The sequence below is a fragment of the Genypterus blacodes genome, unplaced genomic scaffold, assembly GCF_046128005.1.
Source record: "Genypterus blacodes isolate CSIRO-AG114 ecotype Tasmania unplaced genomic scaffold, CSIRO-AGI_Gbla_v1 ptg000159l_1, whole genome shotgun sequence".
NCBI classification, from domain to species: Eukaryota; Metazoa; Chordata; class Actinopteri; order Ophidiiformes; family Ophidiidae; genus Genypterus; species Genypterus blacodes.
This window is the reverse complement of record NW_027466960.1, coordinates 102870-113350: the sequence shown is the minus strand read 5'-3', so window position 1 is coordinate 113350 and position 10481 is coordinate 102870. Positions and strand designations below refer to the sequence as shown.

At 44.4% G+C, this 10481-nt stretch overlaps 1 protein-coding gene across 3 annotated transcripts; it reads right to left on the bottom strand.

Annotated features, from left to right (window-relative positions):
• Positions 1-232: 232 nt before the first annotated feature.
• On the bottom strand, positions 233-8034 carry LOC143013834 (globoside alpha-1,3-N-acetylgalactosaminyltransferase 1-like). Of its 3 annotated transcripts, XM_076167521.1 has the most exons (11): positions 7883-8034; positions 6400-6435; positions 6243-6275; positions 5207-5263; positions 4064-4096; positions 3852-3986; positions 2658-2790; positions 2320-2515; positions 1471-1690; positions 415-1385; positions 233-326 (listed from the first exon to the last, which is right to left on the bottom strand). In XM_076167521.1, exons 1-10 carry the CDS (start codon positions 7939-7941, stop codon positions 1247-1249), a joined length of 1041 nt encoding a protein of 346 aa, XP_076023636.1. In that variant the 5' UTR covers positions 7942-8034; the 3' UTR covers positions 233-326; positions 415-1246. The 3 variants fall into 3 exon arrangements, with proteins under 3 accessions (XP_076023636.1, XP_076023637.1, XP_076023638.1); XM_076167522.1 differs by having other exon boundaries at positions 233-1385; XM_076167523.1 differs by lacking the exon at positions 5207-5263.
• Between the last annotated feature and the right edge of the window lie 2447 nt (positions 8035-10481).

The following is a 10481-nucleotide window of genomic DNA, read 5'->3' as shown; positions in this document are numbered from 1 at the left end:
GTCTCTCTGTACCTTGCTCTACTATCAGCTCTACACACCCATGTTGTCTGTCACCGTGTGTGATTAGAGCCTGGCTCTCTCTTTCTCTGTCACACACACAAACACACTTCTAATTACATTGTGCCTTTTTCAACTTCCTGTCTTTGTGATTACTTCCTCCATCCCTCCCCCGCCCCCACCCCCCCATACAGCCAATCACAGCACATTCAGTTCACAGTAAAACATTTGGTCATTAAGTTTAAAGTCTTTTTATTCTTACAACAGAATATTTCACAGCGAAGAAATTAAACCATTAAAAAACCATAAAATCAAGACTCGTGAAAATCCTTTTTAGAAATGCAATAATTCATTTCTTGAATGGGAAAAATTCACCTTTGGGTTCAGGTCCAAGAAAACTCATCCTGTGACAGAAACCAGGCGACCAGCAGAGGGCGCCAACCACTAAAAAGCTTCATTGAACGTTACCCAATACAAAAATATTAAATTTAGTGAAACAAAATATTACACTAATTTTGTGTAGGAAACAAAATAATTCTTGAAATATGACAATAAGATATTTGTAATTTTTCACATTTTCACCTTCCCAACTTGATTTCTATCAAAGTGAAAAATAGTCATGATTTTCATCCTTACCACAAAAACAGCACGTTTTTCCCGACTTTTCACCATTTTTTTACTACCTTATCACTACGATTTGAAAGTTGTACACGAGATGGACCCGCCAGCTCTGCGGTGGTGCTGTGGACTTCAAACAGGTCAGGACCTTTGCATGTAACTCACAAGTGCACATAAACACAAGCCTGAAATGGCTTTAGTTCGGAAGTGATTATCAATCAATTTTTTCTCTTTTTTTTTTAAATAACTCAAAACATGGAAGAACTTTTAGGGGGTTACAAGCAGCAACAGTTCAACATATAACAATGACATTGTTGATATTTAGTCTGCTTTCCACTAACATTTCTTTTAACAGTCAGAAGAGAAGTAAGAACCATGAACCATCCTGAAAGGATTATTACTTTAGCCCTGTGTGCCACATGTGGGGACAGAAGAGAGTTGGGTCCAAACTAAATATACCACAACAAGCCAGCATTAACATAACAACGCCCTTTATGAAACAGGCAGTAAGAGAATAAACACATGTGATGATGTCACGCGAGTGCTTCTGGGGTAAAATTTCGGCACCTGAGAGGTCGTGATCTGTGAAGGGATACAGGAGGAGGTGGATTGTGGTTAAGGTAGATACCAATCAGTTCGGTCGGATGTCAGCGTAGTTCTTAGTGACTCCAGAGAATCTGATGATGTGGATTTCAGGCGTGATGGCTTTGAAGTCCTGCCAGAGGTACTCGGGAGACAGAACCTTAGAGGGCTTATTGATCCACATGAACCTGAGCAGGGAGAGGAAATACACTTCAGCAACAGGAAGTGACATCAGCAGTTTACAACACCTTCAGCGCACCGCCCTTCCCCTACCTGTTCAGGTGACTCTCCTCCTGCCACGCAGCCTCGATGCCGTCCTTAGCGTCAGCCTCAAAGTTGGTTCTGCAGGTCTTGGCGAGGAGGTAAACTTCCTGCAGGATGCCCCCGAATGCCCCCCCGCAATAGTAAAAGTCCCCCTCCCCATGAGCCACGTAGGCTCTGGACTGAGGTCTCCGCTCATATGGTAACCCTGTGCGGGGCGTTGTATAGTAACCTACACACAAACACACACACACACACACACACACACACACACACACACACACACACACACACACACACACACACACACACACACACACACACACACACACACACACACACACACACACACACACACACACACACACACACACACACACACACACACACGAGAACGTCATCCTGCTCTTTCAGAATTTTCGAAAATGTTATTCTAGGTTTTCCAATTTTTGTGTTGGAGAAATTTTCCACCTTTCAAACTTCCAACTTTGCTTGGGACATTACATCCTGTATATAAACACTCTCTGATAGCATAAATTAGCTTGCTATTACTAGCATTTCATTTGTTGTTGTTTTCTATCAACAACTAATGTGTTTGGAAACCTGAACTTTTGACCTGCTGGTGGCGCAAGACAAAGATCTGTGCCATCACCATGGTCACCAGGATTCATCCTCTAGGGACCGTGAATGTCATAAGGACGACATTATGATTTTGGACCAAACTGTTGAACGGACGGCGACTGAGGGTCGACGCCTTAACCCAACACTTCACAGGGGAAACTAATCAAAACCTTAATCCCACTCCCAGTAATTGAAGTCTCTGATGTTGAGGATGAGTTGCCGCAGCAACTCTCTGCCTACCAGGATGTATGACGGCGACAAGGCTGCCCAGTGACTCGGTGCCCCATCGTCCGTGGAACTTTGAGTCGACGTCCAGGCAGAAGATGTAATCCGTGTTGCTTTGAAGCTCCGCCTCTATCAGCGTCTGGATCAGCTCCATCCGGCGGGCTGAGATCTCCTGCCAACGCTTTGAGATAGGAACTAAACGCACCATGACCTAGAAAAGGAGGAAGCGTGAGGAGCATTTCGTGTTGATTTAATTCAAATAAAATGTCTTCATCACTTAGCAACAAATTCAACACTTGACTTTAGCATTTGCAGATCATCTTGTCAATACAAATTGAAGCAGCTGTGGTTACCTGTCTGCCCTTAGCCATGCTGACTTTAGGCACCTTGTCCGGCTGGTCGGTGAACACGTAGAGGCGAACCCTGAAACCCAGGAAGAAATGCTGCTCCGCTGTTTTCAGGAAATCAGGCAGGAACCGTGTGTACCTGTTCAGGACATTCAGTTCTTGATCAGGAGATGAGACTGACCAGATTGCCAAAGACAAACAATTTACAACAGACATTACGTTACGGTCATTAAGCAGACGCTTTTATCCAAAGCGATACAGTTGGGAGTTTGGTGCCTTGCTCAGGGGCACCTCGGCAGTGCCCTGGAGGCAAACTGGCAACTCACCAGCTACCAGTCCACTTACTTGGTCCATACGGGACTCGAACCGGCGACCCTCCGGTTCTCAAGCGGAATCCCTACCGACTGAGCTACTGCCGCAGACAAAGTAAGAATAAATTCCAAAAACAAAACACCACATGTACATGAGGGTGAGACGGGTCAGGGAACCAGGCAGATGGGCCCCACAGTCTGGGGACCACCACTAAGTTACCAGAATCAGCTGAAACTTCACTCTCCCTCCTACTGAGTAGAGCCCCCTCAACTCTGTTACCATGGATACAACTGTGATGCATCTCAATAGGATTTGACTAAATGTGGTCCCCCTTTATGCTCCTCCTGCCCGAGCCGATCCTCCACCTCCGGCTTTTTCTGGTGGCTTTGAATTATAAATGATTGCAACAAACCAGATCATTAGTTAAAGTAAAGACCATAACTCAAACTGTCCACTGAGTGGCGCTGTAGCACTGGGCGATATATAGCAAGATCATTACTGTTCTTACCAAGAGGAAGTCCCTTCCCTCTGCCCCCTGGTGGAGGAGCTCTGTAGCGCCTCCAGCAGAGCATCAAGCTCCTCTCAGACATAGAGCCCCACAGAGAGGCAGAGCAGCAAACAGAGCTGCAGGTCTGCTCTCCTCTGGACCAGGCTAATTAGAAACCAGTAGAACTTTCCCAGCAAAGGTCACATGGACACAAACACTAAACACCTAAAGGAAACTTCCTGTAAGCACATCTGAGCTGAAGTTAGCCTCTATTACATGAAATAGAGGCTAAAGAAGAAGGAGGCTGAAGAAATACGAGGTCAGTGTAGGGTTAGGGTTAGTGTCAGCATTCAGACTGTAGGTGAATACATCGCATCACTGTCAAAAAGAAATGGACTCACTTTCCCACAGCGAACACGGTCACTGCCACACTGATGTTCTTCAGCCTGTACACGCTGTCCAACAGACTGGGGTCAAAGGTCCCCTCCCAGACCACCGGGGCCAACCAGGGGGTCACTGTCACCACGTCACTGCGGCTACAACACACATTAACACACTATTACACCTAGACAGACACATGTACAGTCAGAAACAGGAGGTGGGTGTGGCTTACCCCTGCACAAGGCTGGGCTGTTTGTACTTCAGACTGAAAGAGAAAAACAAAAACATTTACTGCTTAGAGATCCACAAATGCAATGGGACTTTGCTGGATGTGGCTCTGTTTGTCATCTCATTGTCTTAATTAGACAGGACACACCCGACTAACCTGGGCCTAAGGGAGAGAGAGGGAGATTGTGATTGTGTTAGTGTGTTTGCATTATTGAGATTTGATTCAGAAAGTTGTAGTTATTGTTGTGACTCAGTTGCACTAACTTTACTACAGGATGACTTCCTGTTGGGCTGCTATACTTGAGGTTGCTCAGTTTTTCTTTCTGAAAGTGACTTCTTTTATTTTTGTTGTTGGATGCAGTTTGCACTCGATTGCGTTTACTTGAATGAAATAAGCAAAATGTTGGACTGTAAAACGTATTATCAGTCAAAACCGGCTATAATGTGTTGTGGAATAATGCAGTGAATACTTTGATTTGTAAAAATGTGTTTGATTTCAAGAGGGTTAGAATATTAATGAGACATGTTTATTTATTATGGGTTACGTTATATAACTGAGTAATAAAAAATCTGTAGATAGATTGAAGAATCAAAAAAATATCAGTCCATGAATGGTTTAAGATAATGGGCGGGTGCAGCCGTAGTCTGAATGACCATGAACACTACACAGCCTGGTTCTCCTTATGGGTTTAGTTCTCTTCTTTCTCTGTGTCTTTGCTTCTCTCCCCTGTATGTAATAATCCATATATGTCAATGTGTTACACACATGGACCCAGCTAACAGAACCGTAACCATGTGGCCTCACTTATATTACTCTGGTACAGAACACAATTATACATCACCAACAACCCTATTATCCTAACTAACCCTAACACTATTACAACCCCACTGTATAAGTCATTAGCTCAAGTCAGCGTCACTTTGTCTCCTTATGCCACATTTGTACTGACATTTCCTAGGTCCCAATCAATTTTGCTTTCCTTTCTCTTTGTTTATATGTCATGTACAATATGTGCTTCAATAAAAACAAATTGCAAAAAAAAAAAAGAAAAAAGAAAAGGCTGCTGAGGAGTTCACTCACATTCTGTCTGCACGCAGCAAAAAAGCGACAAATCAACCTAAAAGGATTCTGTTTTGTTCCACTTACTGGTCAGGAGCCACCAGATGGAACTCTGGATCCTTTATAGTGATTTCAACTGGAACACTGCAACACACACACACACACACACACACACACACACACACACACACACACACACACACACACACACACACACACACACACACACACACACACACACACACACACACACACACACACACACACACACACACACACACACACACACTCCTCTTGTTAGTCAAACGACCGTGTGGTGGCTTTTTTGATCTTGATGATTGGAGACGGGGTTAGGGTTAGGGTCTCCTCTCCAATCCAATCCAATGACTCTCATCCTCTCCATCGGGTGCTGGCCTCATAAAAGCACCTTCAGTAACAGACTCACTCCTCCCAGGTGTACTACTGAACGCCACAGGTGTACACACTGTGACCCCCACTCCTTCACTGTCACTTTATAGCATATCGCACAACACGTTGCTGTATATCATATATACACATGTGTATACTGTAGTTGTATAGATTGTAATTACTCGTATCTCCCAGCCAGAGGCACATTTTGCACTTTGTACTCCTTATGTACTTGTACTGTTATGTACTTTGTTCCCCTAATGTGTGTTCCTTGTATTCCTTATTGTGTGTACTTTATCATCTGCATGCATTCTTGCATGTGTTTTTATTGCACTAGTTTAGGTGATTTCTCGTTCTCGTCTCATTCTGCGCTGTACTGTAACTGTTGCACAGTCATTTCCCTCGGAAAATTAACTTTTATCTTAACTTATCAACAAGTCCCTTATGTCTCCCTAAAATGTTCCCAACGTGTCCCTAACGAGTCCCTAGCGTCTGATGGAGCGGAGTCTTGTAATTCGCTGAGTGTGCGCTCCATGTGTGTGTTTATCTGTGCACTCCTCATTGAACTACACACCCCAGGTTGTTCTTGTGATTGGGTGTGGGATGAGGGAGTTTCAGACTGAAAACCAATCAAAAAATCTCCTGACTGATAAGCACCTTTTAACCTGTGTGTGCGTGTGCGTGTGCGTGTGTGTGTGTGTGTCTGTGTGCTCACCTTTGGTCCTCGTTTTCAAAGAATATTCCAGATCTGTTAGAAGAAATCAAACATTTACTCTGGACATGAAGGTGGGGCAGAAGAGAGAGAGAATGTGTGTGTGTGTGTGTGTGTGTGTGTGTGTGTGTGTGTGTGTGTGTGTGTGTGTGTGTGTTACCTTCGCTGCAGTCCTGCCATGTAGTAGTACACCACCCTGTGTTCACACCGAGACAGAGACAGTGAGATACATTGGGACAGACGAGTGTTTCCGTGATCCAGTCCATGAGTTTAGAAAGAATGTGGACATTTTTTTGCAAACATTTTAAATGACATTGCGCATACAATTATAGGATATTTTGGAGATATTTTTTTATACAGAAGGAGGGGGAAGAGGAGAGAGAGAGAGAGAGAGAGAGAGAGGGAGAAGGAAGGTTGTACTATTGCTACTATTGTTGTTGGTAAACTTAACACGTAGACCCTGAGGTAGAATATAAGTAGATTTAAATTGCAATGTTCTCATAGGGTAAACACAGTTTTTACAGGATGATGTAAAACAGCAATCTAGTACAAATCTAGTACATTACAGCGACTTACAATAAGTGCGTTCAACAAAGGTAGATAAAAGAACTTCAGGTCACAGTAGTACAAATCGCATCCAAGGCTGTGGTTGCGAGAAGGGGAGAGGAGAGAAACAAAAAAAAACCAAGAGAGGACATCCCACCCAGAAACCCAACGCAAGCCCGCAGACACACAACCCTGCATCCATATGATGAGTGTGATCATATTCATCTCCATTTAACTGTGCTTGTCATTAAGAAATGTGTAATGTAATGTAATGTGTAAACTATGATACAGAGAAGCCTGCTGACACAGACAGAGGGAGATTCTGACAACAGGAAGCTCAGCAACTAAGGTGATCTATAACTGACAAGATCAGACTCTTCGTCTGTCCGCAGCGGGGAGGTTAGAGGTTCACATGATGTTCATATGAGTGGACAGTGCAAGACAGTGCAGAGCACTGTGTTGTTGCATTCTTCACAGTCCTGGTGCATCAAGATAGTCATCTTTGGTTTGCACTCACATTTAAGGAGAAGAGGTACACCTACACTAGGATACAATAAGGACAGAGACAGAGACATTTAGACAGACACATTTGAACAGAGACATTGAGACAGAGAGATTTAGACAGAGACAGACAGAGAGATTTAGACAGAGAGATTTAGACAGAGACAGAGAGATTTAGACAGACAGACAGACAGACAGACAGAGAGCTTTAGACATTTAGACAGAGACAGATAGACTGAGTCAATAACTCTGGAAGTACACACGCCTGTAGGTTTGAACACTTCCTCATCAATAAATAAAATAAATGTTTTTTTACAGTTTCAAAGTGTTTGAAACTGTAGGGCGACAGCTGACACTGAAAGTTTGATTGTCAGTTTGATCGTAACCTGATGACTTTACTCCATAAAGCCGTTAAGCTGGTTATTATGTTTTTAACCGTCTGTTGACAGAAGTGACTGTTCTTCTTCTGCAGTAACTACAATAGACATCCGGCTGCTTATCCGGGTCTTTGAACGACTCGGTGTTTGCTCATGAAACCCTAACCTAACACACAGCACACAGATTGTGTAAACTAACCCTATACTGTTTCAACTCACCCCGCCAACACAGCCAGCAGAAGAACCAGAGTCCAGACTTTACTGTTCCCCATATTCATGTCCAAACCAGAACCAACTTCAGGACTCAGTCTCGACCAGAACCTCCTGATCCTCCAGATCCTCCAGATCCAGACCTCCTCAGCTCGTTAGTCCTGTTTAGCCAGCTGTTCCCCGGTCCACTGAGTCCAGTGTGTTCCTGCTTCAGTTTGTCCTGAAAGCATGTAGAAGCTCTGCCTGACAGCTGGAGGTTCACACACACATTGCGTGTTGTATGTGGTTCGTAGAGAGCGACAGGCTGCGTTTCGTCCAGGAAGCTGCTGCTGTAACAGGAAACCGGCTGAGCGAGTTGCACTATCAGCGCGGGGGAGGGGGGGGGGGGGGGTTCTTTCTGTGGTTTGAAACCACGGAGAACAACCAGCACAGACGCCCTCGTGACTAAGGGAACGGTAACCAGAGAGAGGGGTGAGTCAGCGTTTAATACAAACCCACAATACTTTGCCCCGCCCCAAAGTATGGTTTGGTATTGGACACAAAGTGGTGAGAAGACTCGGCTGTTAAGGGTTTGACGACAAATAAATAATCTCTTAGGATCTCTCGCGTCACGGCTACGCCCCCTTGGTACGTAGATCGCACGGGGAGGGAGAGTCACACCACCGACCAAAACACAAAATGCTGCGATCTAAGATACATTATTCTAGTCATTTTACATGCAATTCACAGCAATCACATACAATTGATATTTGTCTTGCAGCCATACATATCACGCACACAAACACATGCACTACAGAGGGGGTGCAGGGCAGCCATTCTACGGCGCCCGTGGAGCAGTTTGGTGCCTTGCTGAGGGGCACTGCCGAGGTGCCGCCCCTATCTGCAGGTCAAATCCAAAAAGCCACACACTGTGGCAGAGACATAAATACTACCTGCCTGCAAAGCCATTGTAACTGAGTGTGTAAAAATAAATTACTATTGACTAATTGTCATTGGAAATGTGTCATTTTGTTTGTTTAGTTTATGGCCGTTTTAAAGTGAACTATTACCCAAGATGGTCATGTAGTGTTTACAGGGCTCCCAGGTGGTTTGTCAATATCCACTGAACGGGCCTTTTCTTGAGTGACAATCAACTGTGTAAATACGTCAGAAAGTCAGAGTTCGGGAGCGACTCATTCCGGCTGCACAGTCTCTCACAAGCGATCCATGGTGCTTGTTATGATGCTGTACTTTGTATAATAAAACCCTATTATACAAGCAAAGACAGTGTCAGCGGAGATCCTTCCTTCCTTCATCTTCACATCATCGCAACAAAAGAATACACTAAAGTGTGACGCAGGATTTTTAAAATGTAATAAATGTGTCTTAGCTCAAAAAAGAAGTGTTGAAAAACACTGACCTAAAGGACCAATCTAACTCAAAACTAAGGGCTGCCTGGAAGGGTGAGCTTGGACTCCAACTCCACACGGACTGGAGGGAGGAAGTTATACACAAACTACACACTGTCTCACACTCAACAAGTTTAAGGTTCTACACAGGTCCAACTTCCTCTGTGAGCAGGCAGCAGAGGTGAAGCACAGAGTTCGATGGCAGGAGTGGAGTCTCGAGGTCAACTTGTGTTAAAGTAACCACAGCAGCAGTTGTGGAACTTCAGGCTTTTCGTGGTGTAATGTAGAGGAGTGTGTTCTGCTTTGTGCACCAACGTTGAGGTGTGGAAGGGAAAGACTGATAGAAAATTAGACAAAGAAACATTATTTGATGTTTTTTCTCAGTTGTGTGCTTCAACTGAAAGCAGCAGAAACAGTCATGTTCACCGATGACAAAGTGGCGTAGCTTTGAAGCCTTTAAGCAGCACACACTGAGCAACAACATATCCACTGAACTGACCTAAGGTAAATGCTGCACTGCATTGCACACTGAGACGACACAGTAACTGCTACTAGCGAGGGTTGTAGAAGAAAACTCCAGCACACTCGCTCCTCATGACACCATGAAGCCTGAGGAACACATTGTTGGTTAAAGTTAAATCAAAATTCTGTAAATTTATCAAACTGTAGCGAGAGAGGAAGCCCTCTTAAAGTCTGCACCGTTTGGTTGAGCTGAAGTGTGCTGTGATTGGTTGGAGCAGCTGACGGTCGATCAGGTAGGTTTGAATTAAAATGTGAAATTGAAAACCTATTTCCATCAAAGTGTGTTGTGACTTAAATGTGGGTGAGTTTACAATTAAACATGGAGGAAGAGTTCACGATGCATTCACTGTTTGGACATTCTAGTGACTCTGCACAGCCGATGAAGAGGTCGGACAGTCAGAACGCTGGAGTAAAACCAGAGACCCCCACCAGGGTCGGATTCTAGTGCTTCCAAAGGACTGATGGATGTGTTGCCATGATACACCACAGGAGTTTGAGAGGCTGCTTCAGCGCCCTGCAGTGGAGACATGAGGCATGACAGGCTGTGAGGAAATAAGTTTGACCTTCAGACTATTGGTGTGATGCTGAACTCAAAATGGGAAAAGGTGAAAAACCCTACACAGGCTGCAGACAACAAGGACTTGAGTGAAAGCTGAAGACGAGCTGACCTGCGTTAAAATGTCCAACTACTTGGAAGT